At 47.9% G+C, this 22,348-nt stretch overlaps 1 protein-coding gene and 1 pseudogene across 1 annotated transcript in view; one reads left to right on the forward strand and one right to left on the reverse strand.

Annotated features, from left to right (window-relative positions):
• Positions 1 to 13,332: 13,332 nt before the first annotated feature.
• Positions 13,333 to 14,813, reverse strand: LOC100938887 (uncharacterized; annotated as a pseudogene).
• The window catches only part of SH3RF3 (SH3 domain containing ring finger 3), a 371,656-nt gene continuing 363,861 nt past the window's right edge, over positions 14,554 to 22,348 (forward strand). Inside the window, exon 1 of the mRNA XM_024242724.3 lies at positions 14,554 to 15,384. Coding sequence (XP_024098492.1) covers positions 14,812 to 15,384 — 573 coding nt within the window. The 5' untranslated portion in view covers positions 14,554 to 14,811. The remainder of the gene's footprint in view (positions 15,385 to 22,348) is intronic.

Raw genomic sequence — 22,348 nt, forward strand, 5'->3', positions numbered from 1 at the left:
TTATATTTAGGTGAACACATAGTTCATCATTTAAAACAGGAGGAAGCACTAGTAATAATATCATTCAGGGCTCTATTGGAGAAGCAAGCCCACCATGAATGATACAGAGGAAGGAATTTATTGTAGAGCCAACTTCTGCAGTTGTGGGAGCTGATGACCAAGTCCTCACAAGGCTGTTACACACATGGACTGGGGCCTGCAGCTGACACACTTCTGCCTTCCAAAGTGTGCTCACGTTTCTCTTTTGCCAACCCTAACCTGGAAACATACAGGAAAAAGAATTCTGGGAAATAAAGCTCCCACTTAGCAAAATCGAAAGGATGTAAAGTCACCAGAACAGAGCACATAGGGCGAGAGTGCCCAGGCAAGCTGGATGGCTGCACCCACCGGTCCCCCAAAGCCCCTGGGGTGCCCTCCTAGGAATTCCTCTCTCAGTCTTTGCCGCCTCCCTGTCTGGCTTACAAAGCCCAAAGAACTGGCCCGAAAAACCTCGTCTGTGAGGGTGCTGAGGGGCAGACTTGGAACTCTGGGAGGCTCAGGCGTCAGCAAGTTCAGTCCCTCTGTGTCAGGATGTGATTGGACAATTCAGGCTGCTGCTGGGCATAAGTGCTGCCTAATTCTTACTGTATGCTTTCACTTTTCCAACTCCCCCTCTATTACTTGGTCCATTTACCTAATACATATGCTCTGTGCTGGGCACTGTCTGCTTTCTGCACTAGACAGGAAGGATTCTGTCTCAGTGGAAGCTGTGTCCTTAGCACTGTGCTTGGCTGTGTTCAGTATGTCTTCTGAATGAATCAGTGAGTGAATGAATGAACCAATAAACACAATGGAGAGCTCTTGAAAAGCAGGGCACCTTTCCGAGGAGGTTCATTGTTTTGTCAATGGAAAGTGGGGAGAACTGTTCCGAAACTCTTGCCCCCGGGCACATGATTCGGGCCTATATCACTTGCGATCCAGGCACACATGGAATGCAGAGCACAGCCGACCTGGGGAGACTCGGACACAGTGGGAGTTCTAGCTGTGAATTTCATTCAGGACCTTAATGGCATTTTAAAATGGCTTTTGTATTTAATTATAGATAACATAGGTAAGTATAGACAAGTGATTACTTAAAGGCATGCAGACACAGGAAATCCAAGAACACTAATAGGTTTTTAATGATCAGTTATTTATTGTATTGCAAGTTTAATTAAATTGCTTCCTTCAAATGCAACACAGTGCTGATTAATAAAAATATGTTTTCTATTTATGTGACATGAATACTTATTATCCCATCATACTTTACAGGCAAAATAAGAATTCATAAATGTGGATGCAAATTATATTTAACTTGTACCAATAGATTATAGATTCAACTACACTAATCCTGATGCAATTAGGTGAATTTAAAAGGACTTTGAATCAATTTTATTTTCATGAAGATAGTAGTCTTGGAATGATTCTCACACTTTTCTATGGCCCTTATGTTCTTATCTCTATAAAAAGAAGGCTTGATTTTAAATTCTGCCACCCCCAATATGGGAAATTGAGCACGAACCCCCCACAGCCCTCCTTTCCCTTGGTTCTGTGCTGAAAGTTGTTTAGAACAGACCCTGAAAATAAGAGACAATCACTTTTGGTAGAGCCACACAGAACCTCTCCTCTCAGATCCTGGAGATCTGAGACCCCTTCACTTGTTCACTTAATCTCCAGGCCTTGCTTGAGACAAAATGCTGGAATATAGAGCAGGGAGGCTGGAGTCTAGCACACACAGGCATTTTTGTGCAATGGCATGTAGTAAATTGTAAATGAAATCCTAGTTGCCCAATAATGCCCCGGTGTCTATCCTGCTGGGGTCTTTAGTAAATAGGAGTCATTGTTTGCCTTCCCGGCAAGCAGCACTTGTGCTATGAGTGGGTGAGACTGCTTTGGGGGCAGCGGAGTTAGGACGCTGGAAATTACCAAGAGGCCTGATCGTCTCTGAACCACTAACCCAGGCAGATGGCATCTACCATCACTGGAACTTGGCAGATTTCCAACATATCTATGTCCTTAATCTTGCGATCACTTAGGCATGGCATTTAGAAAGGGCTGGAATATTTGCGAGCTCCCTTTCAAGCCATAAGGTAGATCAGTAACATCACCCATAAAAATAACACCTGGAACTGAGGGAGACATCCTTCCCACCCACTGTCTTGGCAAGGTTTAAAATTTAAATATACTATTGCTATAAGTGTAGAATCTTAGAGTTGTAGAAACCTTAAAGATAATTGGCCCAATCTCCAGGCCAATGCAAGAGTTTCATCTGCACTCTGTCTGGGACAGAGGTGGCAGGCCAGTCACTAAAAACGTTCATGTTTCTGTTTCTCTGGTGTGGAGCTGTCTGGGAGACAGCTGTCCATGCCTTCTTGGATGCAGGTGAGATCAGGTGGCTACTTCACACTAGTGGATGGAGTGGAAGTGACATGTGTCACTCAGGCCTGACTTGTTGCTGTGCACAGTCCTCTGGCTAGAAGCAGAGGACTCTAAGACCCCACAGTGTGGCAGAGCAGCAGAACGGGGCTGTGGGTTCTGCATCACTATTTGCAGGGTAGACACCTACTTACTATGATACCATGCTGGACGTGATCGGAAACCAACTTTCATAGTGTTAAGGCATAGACATTTTGGGGTTGGGTGTGTTACAGTTACTAGCAGTACCCTAGCTAGTGCACAGATGATCGTCCAGTTACTTCTTGAATATCTCATGCTGAAAAACTTACTGCTTTACAAGGTAGCCCACTCTATTTCTGGATTAATGGACCAGCGTTCTTTACCATGAATCAAAATTCCCCTTCCCTCTACCTACCATGCACTGGCCTCAACTCTGCCACATACAATAATTCAAATCCCCTTTTAGAAGTAGAACTTGTATTTTCAAAGGTTTATATTTACTGATAGTTGAAATATAGCTTTATTATGGGAATACTGAAGGACTGGGAATGGTGTTATACACCCATTGCACCACTGAGCATTTGAATATCAGGATGTGACTAGATCAAGCTAATGGGTAAAACTGTAGGGAATGAATCATAGCCTCTAAGGATGAAATGCACAGGCTTCGATCTGAACTCTGTCTACACCCTGCCACAATCACTCTGAGTCTCACTCATCTCCTTCAGCATTTCAGCAGAAGTCCATCTCTACAATGGCGTTCCGAAGTCACTGCATTTCAGAGATGGCATTTTTCAAAAAGCAAGGCTACAGTAACATTTTCGATCCTGTGTATTCTTCTAAAACCTTGCCCACACTCATCAGAAAGTGGAGTCTATTTCTCTGATCCTTTCTCTGGGTGTGCTCTTGTAACTGCCTTGAGGAACAGAATGCTGAGGAAGTGCCACTGCCTGCCCTCTGAGGCAAGATTGTAAAAATGAGACCTGGCTCACTCTCCAGGGTTGCGCCACCCTGGTGCTCAGTTAACATGGAAAGGCCACATAATGGCATCTGGCGAGGATCAACCAGCACCGACTGCAAGGCACACAGGCCTTCTGCGGACCCCCATATCCAGCCTTTGGGCTGAGTGGAGGAGAGATAAGCTGTTTCTACTGAGTCCTGCCCAAATGGCAGATGCATGAGCAAAATAAATTGCACCATCATTTTCAACTACCATGTTTTTGGGGTAGTTCTTTACGCCACAAAAGACAGCTGCAACATTTCGCTCTGACATCCTGTGACAAAGCCATATAAATGCTGCTCCTGTTCTGGGTGTGTAAGAGCAGGCACAACAACACAGCTATCCCAGGCCCACCAAATGATTTTCTGGCAAAGAGCAAACAAAAAGAGGGCATTAGCTGCGGGGGTCTGCCTGCAGACCCTGACCCAAACGACGGATGAATGAAACGTACACTGACACACAGATACACTGTTTTGCCAGTCCTGCTGAGTGTCCGACCGCCTACACGCCAAGAGAGGTTTGTCACTGTGGCCGGCCACTTGGCTGGACTGGCAAAACAGAATATCTGTGTGTCAGTGTATGTTTTATTCATCTGTTGTTTGGGTCAGGGTCTGCGGGCAGACCCCTGCAGCCAATGCCCTCTTGTGAGGAGCAATACCTCAACTGGTGCCCTCTCTGAGGCACACAATACCTCAATAAGTCATGATTTCAAATATTTGGAGAGCCATGTGGACAAGGGACCAGATTTCATTCCCAGTTGCTTAGAGAAGGGAAAATAGATAAAAGTTTCTGAAAGATGGACACAGGCCTGGTATGTGGAAGGACTTTCTAAGTCGTGGGATCCCATAATAAACCAGACTGTCATTTGAGGGGGTGAGGCTGGCAGTTCTCCATCACTGGCAATGTCTAGGCAGAGATGGTGACCACCTGGCTGCAGGGGTGGTGGTGTGAAACCAGGATGATGGAATGAGGGAAGTTTTAAATTTGACTCGGCGATTCTATAACTGACTTGCCTTTGCAGCGTCCACCAGGCTTTTCTTGGAAGGCATCGTCCTAGGTGCAATGAGGCTCTGACCTGGCTTTTCAAGAAATATCTGAGAGCTTGGTAGGAGCTCTGGGGAAATGCTAAGACACTTTCTCAGGCGTGGAGTTCCTGGATAGAATGGCCACCGAGGCATGTGCAATGTTCAATATGTATTTTATTCTAGAAAGGCCTATGTATTTAACTACAGAGCAGAATGGACACAACTCTTGGCACATTCACAATCCATATCTCTCTCACAAGAAGGGGACCGCCATTATCCTGTCCATGAAACAGTCCCATTGCTCTTCCCCCGAGGCTGGTTAGTCTACTTTAGCTCTATATCTTTCATAAAGGATTTCACATTTTTCTAAAATACACATGAGTATTATTTATAATTGACAATCTCCCCCTGGATGATTTAGGATATACTTCTGCCAAGACAAGAATTCAGATATTAAATATTATTCAATGTCAATTATGCTGTGATTATGCTGGAAGCTTTTTTTATATTCAATTTTCATTCATTCTGCTTATGACTGTAATTTAAATAAGGGATTTTCTTTATTGCATTAAATGTATTATCAATGCAGTGCTATAGCTTAATAACTGTACCATGCATATGAGTTTAAGTATTTTCTAAGATCTTAAGCCAAATTAAAATAAAGTATATTATGTCTCCAAATTGGAGAAGAAAATTTATTATAATTCTTTTGAAGACTGCAAAAGAAAACACAGACAACTGCAGGATTATTTTTAATACTGAAAAAGATTTTGAAATATTTTCGTCACAGTGCTATGGAAACTGCAGTTGGTAACAAGGAGATACCTCATCAGAGTAAAATGTACATTGCTTTAAGTTGAAAAAATTGCCATTGTTTATGAAGATTTTTATGGACCAAAAGCAATGTAATTGAATGATGTATCCCATGAATTTAAACAAATTCATACTCAAAATGTTCTTAATGTTCCAAGTAATCATTCAGCCCTTCACCTGATCAGATTAAGAGAAGTCTAGATATTTGTCTTGGGTCCTCCCTCTGAATTGTCCAAGAACTATGCAGCCTGAAGGGGCTGGCTCCAAGGCCATGCAGAGTGGGAACTTCAGGATGTCACCACCCACTGGGCTCCTCATGGCATCCCTGCTCACTGCAGGCTACCTGTAGGGTGGAGTCACCCTGCCCAACTCATTTGTAAAAGGAGGGGGAGGGCCTCCCAGTACAGGCCCAGCTGGCCTGGCTCACCCTGCCAGGGGCCTGGGTTCACTCTGTTTAACAACCAGGGCTTTGGTGGATGACCAGGGACTCTTCCAGGGGTCAGCCCCTCCCCTCAGGCCACCTGGAGCCCAAGGGCTTCCTCACAGGTGAATATGCCACATTAGCCTCGCATACTCAGCTGTGGTCCCCAAGGATGTAAGGTAGAGATGGACTTCCAGCCTCAGCCAAGTGCTCAGCCAGGTTGGCCTTCCCATGACCGCCCCCCACCCCCAGGGTATCAGACCAACCTGCACTTCTTCTTGGATGAGTGCGCACCTTGTGCTCTAGGTGGCCTTTCCTTCCAGTTCACATCCATCAAAAAGGCCTCCATGCGGTGAGCCGAGATCGCGCCATTGCACTCCAGCCTGGGCAAAAACAGCGAAACTCCATCTCAAAAAAAAAAAAAAAAAAAAAAGCAGCCTCTAGATGAAGGGCTGAGGAGGCTGTGGAAACTGACTCACCACCGCTCAGCTTTGCATACCAAGAGGTAAAGGGAGGAGGGGTCCTGTTGACTTTCCCCAGGCAGCGGATACCTACTTCCCTCATATGTCCAAAGCCAAGGGGAACACTCAAGTACCTCTTCCTGGTACAGAGAAGCCCTGCTCCAGGTAACTGGCAGCTTTGTCTACACAGTAAAGAGGGTGGCAACTCATGCAGTGCAGCTGTTGCAGGTTAAGAAGTGAAGTTCTGGCTGGGCGCGGTGGCTCACGCCTGTAATCCTAGCACTTTGGGAGGCCGAGGTGGGCGGATCACGAGGTCAGGAGATCGAGACCATCCTAGCTAACATGGTGAAACCCCATCTCTACTAAAAATACAAAAAAAATTAGCCGGGCAAGGTGGCAGGCGCATGTAGTCCCAGCTACCCGGAGGCTGAGGCAGGAGAATGGCGTGCACCCGGGAGGTGGAACTTGCAGTGAGCTGAGATCGTGCCATTGTACTCCAGCCTGGGCGACAGAGTGAGACTCCATCTCTCTAAAAAAAAAAAAAAAAAAAAGAAGAAGTGAAGTTCTACCTAACCAGGGATCGGGGTAAAACTCCTTTCTAGGAATAAAAAAATCCTTCACTTGCACTGATGATATTTATACTGCAATTACCTAGAAAAAATACCTGCAATTAACTGCTTTAAAAGGTTAAATAGGTGCACAGCATCTATTTCTCAAACTTAAGAACTTTCCTCTGTCACCTTCTCTGTCATAGGAATGGCAACATTTGTGTAGCACTAAATCACATCTGTAAACCATTTTGCAACCTGCAGATGGAGAGTGTTCTGAGCAGCTCAGTGACTGATGAGACCCCCTGCTGAACGTTCCTCCCGATCCTCTGTCCTCTGCTTAGCAAGTGGGAAAGACTTTCCTGCAGTTTCCAGAGTAAAAACCAGGGGTTACTCTTCTCCCTGGAGGCTTCATCTATCACCTCCAGGAAAATGACTCCCAGATTCACACCCCCAGCCCTAACCTCCCTCTGGAGCTCTGTTTGAATCACATCTCTAACTGCCAGACATCTGTACCTCCCTGCCTGCCAGCACCTCTAAGTCATGTGTCTAAAATAGAACTTCTCCTCCTGCTACCTCTGGCATCTAATCAGTGGCCGAGGAGGCTATCTTTTTAATGTGTGTATTCAGCAGGTGTCTACTGAGTACCTGCTGGTGTAAAGCACTATGCTTGCTAGTGGGGAGGATACAAGCTTGAGTCTGCTACTCAAGGAGCTCAGGTTCAAGAAAGCGAGACAAAGCAACTGTGCTACATGGGAGAGAGGGATCAAGTCAGGATGAGAAGAACAGATGTGATTTCAGAAGGGATTCAGGAGGGAACATGCTTTTGTTGAAAGAAATTTACAGGTAGTGAGTGCCCATTGTTTGCTTAGTGTTTTCCACACTGCTGTGGTTTCCCAGAAGCAGATCTTAAGAGAAGGATTTGCAGGCAAGTAGTTTATTTGGGATGGGACCCTAGGAAACATCAACAGGGATTGGAAAGGGACTTAGAAAGGAAGCGCCAGCCCATCAACAGGTTCACTGTGGGCAAGTTAGCTTGGGTGAAGCTTAACCCTGCTGGGGGACAGTGTAAAGCTATCCCTCCCGAGGGGCAGGAGAGCTGTCATCTGCCATTGATGAGGACTGCCCCTGGTGTTTGGAGCCTGTGCATGTGGGCACAAGCCCAGAGGTTTTGGGTAGCAGGGGTAAGAGTAGTCAAGTGTTGCTTGACAGCCTCCACTGCATGGGTTTGGTCTTACTAAAGCCCCCATCAACACAGTAATTTAGGCCAGCTGTGGTGGCTCATGCCTATAATCCTAGCACTTTGAGAGGCCAAGGTGGGAGGACCACTTGAACCCAGGAGTTTGAAACCAGCCTGGGCAACATAGCGAGACCTAGTCTCTACAAAAATTAAAAAAATTAGCCAGACATGGTGGCATGTGCCTGTGGTCCCAGCTACTCAATAAGCTGAGGTGGGAGGATCCCTTGAGCCCAGGAGTTCCAGGCTACAGTGAACCATGATTGTGCCACTGCACTCCAACCTGGGTGAAAGAGGGAGAGCCTGTTTCTTTCACACCCACACACACACACAAAAACCCAAAGCCCAAACCAAACAATAAACAAGATAATTTAACACCGTGGTGTTTAATTCCTCTCACCTCAAGTTGTGTCTTAGGCAGCCTTGGTAACTTGCACAGTGACGGTGAACTAGTAACAGGAGAAACAGGCTTAAACTCATGCCTGGTGGACTATGTAGCCCACAGTTGTGCTTGACATCACACAGCTGGGAGATCATGGAAGACTGCAGGGAGGAGGAGGCATCAGAGAGGAGTGGTGAATGCATGTGGCCATCCTCAGAGCACAGGTATCAGCCGTGGCTCAGAGGTAGTGACACCCTCATATCCATCTCCCTCTGGGTGCTAACTAGACAGGTGCCCTGAGCTCTCACCACCCTCTTTTGCTCTTTCCCAAGCCTTGTGTCATCCCAACTCAGCCTTCCTCACTGCGGCTTTTCCTTCCTTCCTTCCTTCCCTCCCTCTCTCCCTCCCTCCCTTCCCCTGAAGCACAGTGCTCCCTGGGGCTCTGCCCCAAGCATGCCTTTCTCTCTCCTCCATGGATGAAAGCATTTGCTCCCCTGGGTCTTCCTGCTGCCTATATGTGGATGAATTCAAGTCTGTATTTTTAGCTCTGGTCTTATTCATGAGCTCCAGGGTTTGGGTGGATGTAAAATATAGACTCAAGTCCCCTACTTTGGATGCAAGTCTTGACTATTCCACTCAGTAGCAATGTGACATTGGATTGGTTACATATTCCCTCTCTGCCTCAATTTCCTCACCTGTGAAATGGAGGTACCACATTAATACTTGCCTCATAGGGCTGGGTGGTGGAAGAATGAGTTCACCAGGACAGAGAGCATGGTGCTGTGGCTGGCTGCCAGTTCTCACCCATGGCTGCACCTGTTTCAGACAGTTCCATCCTGCCCTTCTAGAATGCCAGTGCTTCAAGGGAAGGGTTAGGACCTTGCTGGTATACAGTTGGTGCTCAATTTATAGGTTGTTGAATGAACTCCCATGGACATAACTGAAACCAAGGTTCTTAGCACTGGACTCTCTACTCCTATGTTATTTTCTTTTCAGTTTTATTTATTTATTTATTTACTGAGACAGTCTAGCTCTGTAGCCCAGGCTAGAGTGCAGTGGCGCAATCTCAGCATGCTGCAGCCTCCACCTCCCGGGTTCAAGCGAGTCTCACGCCTCAGTCTCCCGAGTGGCTGGGATTAAAGGCACATGCTACCACATCTATTTAATTATTATTATTATTTTTTGAGACAGTCTCGCTCTTGTTGCCCAGGCTGGAGTGCAATGGCACAATCTCGGCTCATTGCAACCTCCACTTCCCGGGTTCAAGCGATTCTCCTGCCTCAGCTTCCCAAGTAGCTGAGGTTACAGGTGCCCACCACCACGTCTGGCAAATTTTTGTATTTTAGTAGAGACAGGGTTTCACCATCTTAGTCAGGCTGGTCTCGAACTCCTGACCTCAGGTGATCCACCCGCCTCGGCCTCCCAAAGTTCTGGGATTACAGGAGTGAGCCACCGCACCCGGGCTAATTTTTTTTTATTTTTAGTAAAGACAGGGTTTCACTATGTTGGCCAGGCTGGTCTCGAACTCCTGACCTCAGGTGATCCACCTGCCTCAGCCTCCCAAAGTGCTGGGATTACAGGCATGAGCCACTGTGCCTGGCTGCAGTTTTATTTTTAAAATTGTGGGAAAATACATAACATAAAAGTGACCATTTTATCCATTTTAAAGTGTACAGTTCAGTGGCATTAAGTGGATTTGCTTTGTTGTCGTCCTGTGTTAGTTTCTAACCAGTAACTTCCAATCTTGTGCCTCCCTGTAACAGATTTCTTCTTGCCCCAAATGAGCACATTTAGGGTTGCCTGACTAAACCTTCCTCAACCCCACACGGTGCAATGCCTGGTGGAGATCCTCCAGGGTTCTGCAACTATAGCTGCTGTTCAGTGCAGTGATGATTGTCTCATATAGAGGGGCTTCGTTTATCATAAATAATGTGTATCAATTTGGGTTCCCAGTTGCAAACAACAAAAATGGACTCTGGTTGATTTAACAAAAAAGAAACTAAGGAAATGAAATTGGGAAATCCATAGGATCAACAGCAAGGCCAGGAAAGCAGTGGAGGCTACAGCCCAGGCTCACCAGGCAGTCACATCTGGGGTTGGCCTGTTGCCAAGGCGTGCCCCCACTCTGAGATGCTATAGGCCACTCTGCCCACCAGGTGGGCACCAGGCTGCAGGCACTGCTGCTGCTGGCCACCTGCCCCATAGCTGCTGAACTCTCAGTGCTTCCTCTGCCCACGTCCCTCCACCTCTCAGAGTGTGGTGGGGGAGGGGCAGCTTTTGACTGGCTGAGCCTGTCACATTCCAACACCTTAGCAGAGTGGGGTGGGGGTTAGAATTATCTGACTATCACCACGTGGAGCATCTTCCAAATCTAAAAAGAAGTTCAAATTTTGGGCAGCCAAAAACCTGACATACAGCCGTCCAGTCCTGTTTCCTCTGAGCTTTTTCGCCTTTGGACAGACGCCCTGTGTTCCTTCAACTGAAACTCATGGATGAGGCCTCCGGATCCCTTACCACATTGTCATTAATTTTTGGTACCCAGAATTGGAAGTAATGTCACAAATCTGAGGTACAATGGGATTATTTTTTTCCAAACCCTGACCGCCCCCCACCTTAACTTTCATGAAGGCATCTGAAGATTTCATTACTTCTCTAGTCAGCCATACTACATAGATGACTCATATTGGCTCATACGATGCTTGTGGTCAACTGAAATCCCCAGATCTTTTTAGGAATGGCTGTAAAGCCAGGTCTTCTCAATTATTTACTTATATAATTGGCTTATTGAACATGTGCAAATTTAACCGAGTAACATAAGACTGTATTTGTAATACTTCAACTATTTAGTTCACACCCTTAAATTCCCTCACACTGTAGCATAGTGTACTTGGCTACTTCAACCAGAAATTGCAAACTGGCGGTCTGTGGGCCAAATTGACCACACATTTATTTTGCTTGGCTAATATGGTGATTTTTGAGAACTGAATCAGTTGCCAACTGTTGAACATCAGGAGATGTCATGTAAAAAGCAGCACTTCCAACTTCTCTTGAAAGGTATGAAGATCTAGCAACATTTGGTCATCATTCCCCCAGGGCTGGAGCTGGGCAGCAGCTACTTCCTCTGAAGGGTGCAGACAAAGCTCACTGCAGTCCCCACCAGGCCCTATTGCCTGGGGTTCACCCTGCTTCATTAATTTCATGCCCTGCCCCACTAATTTCATGCCCTGCCCAGTCACTGTGGACATCTGGGTGCATAGTCTGTGTGTCCTGTGGGTGCTGGTTATGGCAGGGGCAAAAGGGGTAAAGTGGAGGCAGAAGAAAGCTGGGAAAGGTGGGCTTCAGTGGCCCTCTCTTGCTCTTGTCTGTCTTGGGTCATGCAAGATAAAGATGTACTGAGGGCAGAGATGTGGTGGTGAGCTTCTGGCGTGGGTATCTGTGGTTCTGACTGCCCAGCATAGCAATTCTGGAAATTCTCATTTCTCCCGTGTGACTACAGAGAGTGCTTCCAGGTTTCAGATGATCCTGCTCCTGTGGCCCAGGCACACGGGTCCAAAGAGTGACCACTGGTCCATGCTAGTGATAGAGTTTTAGAACTTCCAGGAGTGAGCTGATGTTGTTGGAAGAAAGGCTCATGGAGATTTGACATTTTCTGTCATGTGGGTTGGGAAGCAGAGGCAGCTGGTGCAAGAAAGTGAAGGGTTGAGTCATCAACTAGAGACAGGGACAGCAACACACACTGTGGGCTCTATCTGTGCTAATCTGGCCCAGCTCTTAGCCTGGGATCCTATGAGATTCCTCTTATTATTAGTGTATATTCTGCTCCCTTTAAAATCTACCTAGAGTTGGTTTCTGTTGCTTGCAACCAAAAGCACCAGGGCATGTCATCACAGGCAGTCCTTGCTCTCTGTGAGCCCTCCCAGTGCCTGATGGGTCCCCTCTTTATGCTCCCCCTTGTCTACCATCTGCTCTTGGATCAAGCATCCTGGGTCCTCTAAAAAATTCCCCTTGTTCCTGAGCAAGGGTAAGAGTGAAAGGTGGCTCATGTGAATATGTTTCCATGCACTGCGAGGTGTGTGCCCTTCCTTCGGCCCTCAAGGGAAGCCAGGCAGCTCTGGGATGCTTTCCATCTCACCCTGTTGTTGGCGCTGATGTAAATCATACAGATGGAAATCCACACTGCTGAGAGACATCCAGGTTATGAAAGCCACCTGCTGCTATCAGAAGCAAAGTTTCCAGGGACTAGCATCCTGATATAAGCACAGGATATGTGTAATTGAGATACTAAGATCTGCCTTCAAATCACCAGTACGTGATGAGACAGAGAGAGAGAGAAAGAAAGAGGCATCCTTTCTTTCATTCTACAAATATTTATTGAGCACCTACTATATGCTAGGCACTGCCCTAGGCACTAAGGATATTACAGTGGAAAAGATCTGCAGCTTACAGAGAGCTTACATTCTAATGGCATGTAAACTTTATGTGTTAGTTCTGGGGATACAAAAATGAAAATTCAGTCCCAATGGCTTTACAAGTATGAATATCACTTTCCTCATTTGTAAAATGAGTTTAAAATAATTATCACAGGTTGGGCACAGTGGCTGGCGCCTGTACTCCCAGCACTTTGTGAGGATGAGGTTGGAGGATCTCTTGAGCCCAGGAGTTTGAGACTAGCCTAGGCAACATAAGGAGACCCCGTCGCTACAAAAAATTTAAATTAAAAATTTAGCCAGGCGTGGTGGCACGCCTGTAGTTTCAACTATTCAGGAGGCTGAGGTGAAAGGATGACTTGAGCCCAAGAGTTTGAGGCTGCAGTGAGCCATGATCGCACCCTGCGCTCTAGCCTGCCTGACAGAACGAGATCCTGTCTAAAGCTATGTAAGTAAATATAAATAAATAAAATAATTATCTTGCAGAGCTGTTTAGAGGATTAAATAATACATAGCAGGCTCTTGGCTTTTTAGCCTCAACAAATACTACTTTTTTCATTAATAATAATAGAAAGATCATACAACTTCACAAATCACAAGCTATCGGCCCTCCACGACTCTTCTGATGTTAGCCGTGGCTGAACTCGCTGTCCAGCCAATCCTGGTTTGTGCTGGGCCCTGGACGGGAACCCAGCTCTTCCTGACGGGAACGCAAAGCGGCCACGAGGGGGCAGCGAACGGTAGGGAATCTTCGCCGCCGACCCCAGCCCACCGCCAAACTTCCCTGCTGCTCTCGATCCTCCTGTACGTACTTCCGTTGCTCTGACGCTCCCAGAAGCCGGGGCGTCGGGAAGGAGAGCGCGAATTCACCCTCCTCTGCGCCTCCGTAGGAAAAAATTGGAGCGGGGTTCACGAGACTGCGCCGCAGCGGGCGCTAGAGCTCCTCACACAGCGCCGCCCAAGGGTGCGGCAGCGGCGCTAGCCTCCGACCCGCGACTCCGGCGAGCCAAGGCTGCGCCGGGAGGAGTCGGCGCGGGCCCCGGGGTACCCCCTTTAACTGGAGCGCCTTCCCCTCCTGCCTTGCGGGGCATCCCCACACCCACACCAGAACGAAGCTCCGGGGCTGTCACTTCTGCGCGCTGCTCGGAAAGGAGTCTGAACTGGGAGCGCTCTGGGGAGTCGTCGGGGAGGATGCCCGGGCGTCGGCTGTGTCCCCAAGCTGCTCGCCGGCGCTGGCGAGGAAGGCAGTCGGGATAACGCCGCCCAAACTTTCCTTCGCAGCAGCGTTGGCAGGAAACGTCCCTCTCTGAGGCTCACGAAAAGCCGAAAAAGACTCGGACGCTTGGAGGAGGCAGGGCCAGGCCTGCGCAGGAGAGGTTCCCCGGAGCCCTGGCGATATCCTAGGGGACCAGGCTAATCGCCGGCTTGCGCCCAGGCGAAGGGAGGTCCTGCAGGCGCGGCGCCTCCTTCCCTGCGCCCCGCAGTGACCGTGACCTCCGCGCGCACCCCCGCGCACGTGCTCGCGGCCGAGGAAGAGGAAAGGTCCTGCTGAACCCCTCTGGAGGACAGCGACTCGGCGAGCAGGCCAGGGGCGCATGGAGGTGCTGCGGGGGCCGTGCGGCTGGCCAGCTGCGCTGGGGAGCGTGCACGCCGCGCCCCGCCTCCCCGGGGACCTGGCCGGCCGCTGCCCGCACTTCCTGCCGCTGGTCTCCCAGGCGCGAGCCGCCGCTTGCAGCACAGAACCCGTTGAGCTTCGTGCCCGGCAGCACCCCCGGTCCCCCGCGCGGGGCGGACGCGTAGCGGGACAGGTGTAGCCGGCAGCCGCAGGCGCTGCGCTCAGGACTGGGCGGGTTCGGCTGGCCGGGAGTTAGCTCGCTGCGCGCGGAACTCCGGTCCCCGCCACGCAGGCCGGTCGGTGAGCCACTTCGCACCGCCACAGCCCTAGCATCGGGCCACCAGCCGGGGTGAAGAAAGTCACGGCGGAGCCCGGCTCCCCAGTCCTGATGCTGGCGGCCGGTGGCGGGCTCCACGCCGGCCCCGGGACCTAGGCAGCCGCGCGAGACCGCTGCGGGCGCCTCCCCCATGCTGCTCGGAGCGTCCTGGCTGTGCGCATCCAAGGCGGCCGCCGCTGCTGCGCAGAGCGAGGGCGACGAGGACAGGCCAGGCGAGCGACGGCGGCGGCGGGCGGCGGCCACCGCCGCGGGGGCCGGCGAGGACATGGACGAGTCGTCGCTGCTGGACCTGCTGGAGTGCTCCGTGTGTCTGGAGCGCCTGGACACCACGGCCAAGGTGCTGCCATGCCAACACACTTTCTGCCGCCGCTGCCTGGAGAGCATTGTGTGCTCGCGCCACGAGCTGCGCTGCCCCGAGTGCCGCATCCTGGTGGGCTGCGGCGTGGACGAGCTGCCCGCCAACATCTTGCTGGTGCGCCTGCTGGACGGCATCCGTCAGCGGCCCCGCGCGGGCACCAGCCCCGGCGGCAGCCCGCCCGCGCGTCCCGTCCCAGGTCAGAGTGCGGCCCCCACGCTCGCGGGCGGCGGGGGCGGCGCGGCAGGCAGCACCCCGGGTTCCCCGGTTTTCCTCTCCGCAGCCGCGGGCAGCACCGCCAGCAGTCTGCGGGAGCTGGCGACCAGCAGGAGCGCGCCGGTGGCAAAGGTGGGTATCTGTCTCCGCGGAAGTGGCCACGGCACGTGGGGGTCTGTGGGTGGGTGCTTGGGCGTGGGGGGCAATGATGACGTGCGGAGGAGACCAAGGGTGGTCCCGCGTTGGCCCACTGAGCTGTTGCTCTTCCTCCAACTTCGCTTGTTCGGTGGCGGCATCCGGCCCCCGGGCAGCTCGCCGCTTGTTCATGTATGTCCCATCCTCCTGTGGAGTGGGCACGCATTCCTGTCCCGTCGCTCACCCCCCGATTCCTTGGCCGGACTTGTTACCCTGCCTCTTAAACTTAGCATCGCCCTTGCATCTCCCTAGAAACGGAGACCTTCTTCCTCTGGGTCCCCAGACACTCCCTCTGCACACCCTGGGCCTGCCTGGAGAAAAGTTAGCCCTTAACGTTTCTGACAGGGCTCTGGTGGCTGCACTGGGAAGCCCGCGGGTCTCCTGCCTGCGGTCTGGCTGAGGCAGGGAGGGCAGAAGGCAGAGTGGGACTGGGCTTTGGAAGAATGCTTCTAGTAGTCTGGAAGGAGTTAATCTGGAGGCCCCAGGAGCCTTTTGACCCAGCCCTTTTGGACCTGGCAGTGTCTAACCAGAAGCCAAGGTCTTCTCCTGGGCTCCCAGGCAGGGTTGCATTCCCACGGGGGTCATTTATTTTTATTATTATTATTTTTGGTACAGCCGTATTTTAGGGTCTTCACTGCTTCTGTTTTAGACGAAAGATCTTCTCTGGATGGCTTCAATGATTTGGTTTTAAAAGCTTCTTACAGCTTGTTATTACACACTTTTGCCACCTTGTGAACTGTTATCAGGAGAAGAGGGCATGGGGTGCTGGTTTAAGTGAGAAAAAAAAGGACCCGGGTTTTGTTAATTTCTTTAAATGGAGAAAAGCACTTAAATGTTAAAAAATACATCGTCCATCTATTGGAATAATCATTTGCTTTAGAAACACAACTTTATTCCTCTACTTTTGACCGTTTAAGGAGTTAGTGATGCCTAGTCCTTCCACTATGTGTAATGCTGAAATGCTGGGAACATTCTAGCACCTGGATTAGGCAGTATTGCAGATCTCTAAGATTAAGGTTAGGAACTTAAACCCTTGGATGTTGAGCTTGAGTTAAATGCCATACTTTGCTGCAATGGGCTTTTTTTTTCTATGGATCAGGAAGAATGGGGACAGTCAAGGATAGTCACTGGGGGTCACTTGGGGGGCACTGCTGAAGGGGATTTTTTTTTTTTTTGTTTCAATTGTGATTAAATCCAGCTAAATGCTTGCGTTAGAAATTTTCAAACTTTTCCTTCCTGGTCTTGCTGTTTTTGATCTAAGGTATTTATAATTAAATATCTTTATTTGCAGAATAAGCGGGTTACCTTCTTCTGTTCTGATAAATTATATGATATTCGGAGCCCCGCTTCTAGTAAAACGCTGGGACATTCTGATGACCATCTGTTTACAGATGTCCTCTCAGTTTATCTTGGGGGATTTTGTGTTTGACCAGGAGGTTAGGAGGTAACCTCTGAAATGTGACAGGCTGAAGCTTTGATGCCACTCCGGGAATTCTGTGGCATTTGTAGTACCTTTTAGAACTTGTCAAAGGGGTTGAAGCTTGGAACTTTTTAGTAGTGACATTTACTAGTAGCAGGAAATTGATGTTTTACTCACCATATTTTGAGACCCTTGGTTGACTTTCTTTATGGGTGCATAGTCATGTTTATGACTTTTTGTGTTTTTGGGATGTTTCTGGACGTTGTTTAATAGACGAGCGCTTATTTAACTAATAAGCAGGAGTCCTGCATGGTGTATTCACACTGCGCTAGGACTATACCAACATGCTGGGATAATAGCATTAGGTCCAGCACATGCTTCGGGAGTGGGAAGGATTGTAATAGCATATCAGGCATTGAGCAATCCTATACATTTGGTTGACAAAGATTTCAGCTGAAAATTACTTTTGGTACTTTACTGTCCATTGGAATTGCTTGACTCCTGCTAGGGAAGTTGAATGCTGGATGTTGTTGCATGTTGTTTAATAGAGGGGCACTTACTTAACTAATATGCCATGATAGCAGGTAATCATAAATATTACAGTCCCATCATTTCCCAATTAGAAGCTCCTTACATCTGCTTTTGGGCCAATTAGGGTATGTATACTTTTTAGGTATATAGGTAAATATTTGCATAGCTTGTTTACTTTATTAATTTTGTTACAGTTCGACATTTTGACAGCATTATTTTAAAAAAGTTTTAATTTCTATTTGGTTTTACTGGCAGGGCACAAAACAGTGTTTTCCTGAACTCTTTACCTGTGTCTTTTTCATTGGTTTTGGTGATCACCAGAGTACTTGGAGTCCCCTGACGTGGTTAGCAGAACCTCTCAGCTCTGCTCTCACCTGAGCCATTTGAGATAAAGCGCTTTTGTGGAGTCAGTTAACGATGCTGCCCCTGGAAATCGTATACAGTGACGAGTACCCATAGCCTAAGATCAGGAGTTGGTCTTTTTATTTGCCTGTTGGCAAATACTATATATGTGTTGCTTCTTAAAGTGTGTTCATATGTGTTACTTCTTGAAGTGACCTTTAAACAGTCCTGTTTTAATGGTACTATCTAACCCTTGCAGTTGCTAATGTATGCTAAATTTCTCAGGCTAACTTGTTTGTTTATTGTTTTGTTTTCACTTTTTTGCAAGAAAATCCCTTTAACATCCCAAGCTAGCATCAATCAAATTGTTTCAGTGCAGTGAGAGTCTTGCTATAAAAGAGTTTTGTGGTTCCACATTGAGTAATTCAAAGCACGCTTTTTAATGTAAGTGATTTGATAAGGACTTGAATATCAGACAATTCCGATTTTTTTTTGAAAATTTTTTAAATCCTTGACTTATATTTGAGCCTATACAGAACATCTTCTGCAGTTCACATAGAGTCTGCTAGGCACTATTATAGGTAAACAAGACAGGCTTGGGCTTTCTGGATGGAGCTGACAGTAGAGGTAGTGAGTGGATGCAAGCTGTCTGTCCAGCTCTCAGAAGGTACCTGTGGGCACTGGCTGGTGTCACTCCAGAATTCTGTGAGGGTTACAAGGAAGGACATTGTCACAAATTAAAGAACTCTAGAAAGCTTAGGCAGTGCCTTTGATGATATAAAAGTAGGCATTAGAGCCTAATAATTTTATCTGTATTTTGTGTCTTGAGGTACAATGGTATATGTTCACATTGGATCCGTTTGAAAATCTCTTCTGTGTCTCTTTGACAATGTGACTGGGACTTAATGGAGAAAATAATTTAAGTTGGAGAATCATAAAATTATATATGTTAAATATTTTATAAGCACACATATGTATGATTCTTCCACCATTTTTTGAGTACCGAGCTGAGGACCTTTCTTTGAGTTTCAGATTGTCTTTTTAGCTGAACACAGTCACCTTTTATGATTTTCTATTTGTTTCTTTGAAATAGAGTGAAGACTAAGATTTTCAAAGGATTCTGAATAGAGCATCATTTAGATTTTAAATAGGACCTCTTCACTAATGTTTGATGTTCTCATTTACACCTGATTTAACCATTTTATTAGTGTTTGAGTCTTTCCTACATGGTCATCTTGATTTCCCAAGGGGCATTTTTTTTTTTTTTTTTGCACTCAAACTTCTTCCCCTGTTACAGACTATTGAATTATGGTGCATATTTAGCATTATGAGTACAACTTGCATTAGCATAGTTGGGAATAAGGACAACAGATCCCTGATAAGCACAGGCTTCCCCAGGCAGGAGTGGCTGGCCCAGCCTTGCCAGGCTGTAGTCTCCGGTGGATGTGGGTGACTTTGGCTGTGTTACAGAGGACGTGGAATGTTGGTTAGTCCAGCTGGTCAGCTAGTGGAGGCCAGGATAGAGGGTGTCTGTGGTATCTGGAAGCTAGTTACCATGTTCTTTGGTTCTCGACAGTTGAACTGTTTATATACCTGAGATTTTCTCTTGAACGTTTACTGAGTGCCTGCTGCATGCTGGGCACTTTGACATATATCACCTTATGGAAAGTTCACGATAATCCTGCCAAGTGGCTGGTATAATTATTATTTTGAGGCCCAGAGAGATTGATATTTGGGCAAGTCAGAGAGCTAGGAAGTGATTGAGTTAGGATTCTGTTCCTCCGCTCTTCTGTCCAGTTTGGCTGGATGGTTGGGGTGTTGTCGTGGTTCGGTCTTGGATGTAATAAGGACTCCAGAGGAAAAGGCCAGCACTTGGGGGCCTCACCAAAAACCAGACAGCTCACAAGAGAGCAAACGAGTGGTTGATATGACAGCTGAGTTACAGTGAAGTCCTGTTCAGAAGGCCCCTGAGTGTGGAAACAGCAGTTTGTAGCCAGCGAGTGAATAATCTAAATTATTATTTATTGAGCACCCAGTGGGACCAGGTGTGAATGAAACCTCTGCTGTGGGCTAAGGGTTGAGCGGTGTTTTAAGTGTGGCTCATCTGGTCCTTACTGCAACTTGGTGAGGTTGCTAGTTACATAGGTAGGGAAATTAAGGCTCCAGAATTTCCTTGCTGAGCGGCACGCAGTTAATAAGCGTGTTTTTTGGAAGATTAACTTTGGCCTTGGTTAGAAGAGTCCTCTTACTCTACCACAGGCTCAGCTGGTTGGTAGCAAGATTCTAAACATAAGCAGTGGCCACCCCTTCCATTCACCGCGCCTCACGGCTGCAGATGCTCTTCTATGCAAGGCTGCTGTCTTGTAAACCCACAGAGTGCACAGAGCAGTGTGGCCCACAGGAAACAGCATCAAATCTGTTGTGGCTTTGGCCGCAGGTGACAGGCAGCTCTATTAATATGTAAGTGACATGAACAGGACATTAGTCTGAGTGGCTGAGCTGGCTAACCCAGCAGCTCTGCCCTCTCCTCACTGATCCATACTTGGTCTGCCCTTCTGCTCTGCTCCTGTGTTGGCTTCATTCTCATCCCTACCCGGTAGGTCTCAAATAGAGGCCGTGGTTTCAGGTGTCATAGTCCCATGATGACACCCAGTAGTGGAGACAGTAGGGTTTCTTCCCCTTGTACTTGGTCTCCAAGTCGGTGAGCAAACGGTGACCCAGACCCAACCTCATGTTTCCTGTTGCACTCCTGGGGACAGTGTTGCCTCCCAGGCTGGTGTCTGAAGCCCACACACAGGACTGCCTTTTCTCCTGAGGCAGTGGCCTGCCACCTCCCCCAGGACACGTGGAAGGAGGGGAAGGGGTGGTGGGAATCCCACTGAAGGTGGTTTTAATCTTGGCTTCCACACTTCCTCACCATCTGCCCCGGGGCAAATGGGCTAGCTTTCCTGAGACTTCTTATCAGTGAATTAGGGATGCTATTTGCTTCTTAGATAAATAGGATAACGTACATGCAGTGCCTGGCACACATGACTGGCTGTCGTTTCAGTGCCTATTCCTAATATGAAAATCTTCAAGTCTCTTATCACGCGTGAGGCACACCTCAGAGTGCCTGCTTTGCTGCTGGTGGATTTGTGGTATTTAGCGTTCTAAGTTAAGGGTGTGTGCGTGTACGTGTGTGGATGTGGATGTGCATGGGGGTGTGTGTGTGTGTTGTGAGTCTGATATCATGCTTTGCCTCTAGATTCAGTCAGTCCATGTTGTGGAAGCTGGATCGTCAAGCATTACTGGGCATCTATGCAGAGTAGTTGCTTGAGTCTGTTGGTTTCCTTTTTAAATTTGCTCCAAGTTTATCTTTATTATCAGAGGCAGTGTTCCTGATTCTTACAAACTTCATTAAAAGGGAAAAAATGTCTAAGCCATAATCTGCTTTAAAAAAACAGCAGGGGAGAATAATCTGCTCAGTTGCTGATCCAGCCTGTTGGCAGGCTATCCTGAAAACGAGCCCACCTCTGTCATCCGTAGGACACAATAGCTTGTCTACAGCTGCCTAGAATCAGGCTGCTTGCTGTGATGGAGCTGAGCAGAATTCTATCCAATTGTTTCTTCCTCCTGGCTTTTGAGAGCCTGCCTGCTTGCTGGAGCATGACAAATTTGGGGCTCAGTTTTGCAATTGTTTCTAGTGTGCATTTCCGTTCAATCTGTATTTAATCTCTATCTTTTACAGTTAGCATGATCTTTTTTGAGGTGCATTTAAAAAAAACAACACACATCAGCAAGCATTTGCTGGGGGAAATGCTCTTGATAGCACCACTTGAAGAGGCCAAGGTCAATTTTTATCAGATTTGCCTTGCTTGGGAGATCTTCAGATTTCATGAATGTGAAATGCATGCTTGATGGGTATCCTATTGGAATTTTAATTAACTTTAAAAGAACAGGGTGTTGAGCTGAAGGTATTGGCAACAGTGAATGGTTTACAGATCATGCAGGCACCCCGTAATGTGAGCCTCCCTTTTCCCATTGAGTGAAGTTGGAATGAAAAAGTGTATAAAGTTGCAGCACGATTTGGATTCTGCTTTCTTTAGGCTCCCCTGGCCCTTGATGGCTCTGCACATCCTTGGAGGGCATTTAGAGCTGCAGCTCTCCTTTGGGAGACCTGAAGGGGTCCCGAGAAGAGTCGCTGCGCTCTTGGGTAGCACGTGTTTGCATTGTTAACTGATGCAAACGAAGATATGACGGTATTTGCATTTCCACTTAATGGAATGTGTGCATAAGGCTCACATGAATTTATGTGAGTTTAAATGAATTAGGATTGACCACAGGAATTCGGGTCAGGAGATGTGAGAGAATTTAGAAGCATGCTTGCACCGGGGCACCTGTAAATGTGCTGCAGCCAGGCTCACTGAGAGCAAGACCTCACCAGAGAATCGGGGAGTTTGCAGGGAGCCGTCTTTACCCTGGTTCAAGGAATGGGATGCTGATGCTTTTCTCTCTCTGGCTTCACTGCACACATATTTAAGTACCTGCTGTGTACCAGACACTACAGTGGACACTGGGGGCTCCAGGGACAGCGATTGCTCTCTTTATAATGAAATGTAATTTTTTTTC

This window comes from Pongo abelii, chromosome 12, assembly GCF_028885655.2.
Source record: "Pongo abelii isolate AG06213 chromosome 12, NHGRI_mPonAbe1-v2.0_pri, whole genome shotgun sequence".
In the NCBI taxonomy this organism is placed as follows: Eukaryota; Metazoa; Chordata; class Mammalia; order Primates; family Hominidae; genus Pongo; species Pongo abelii.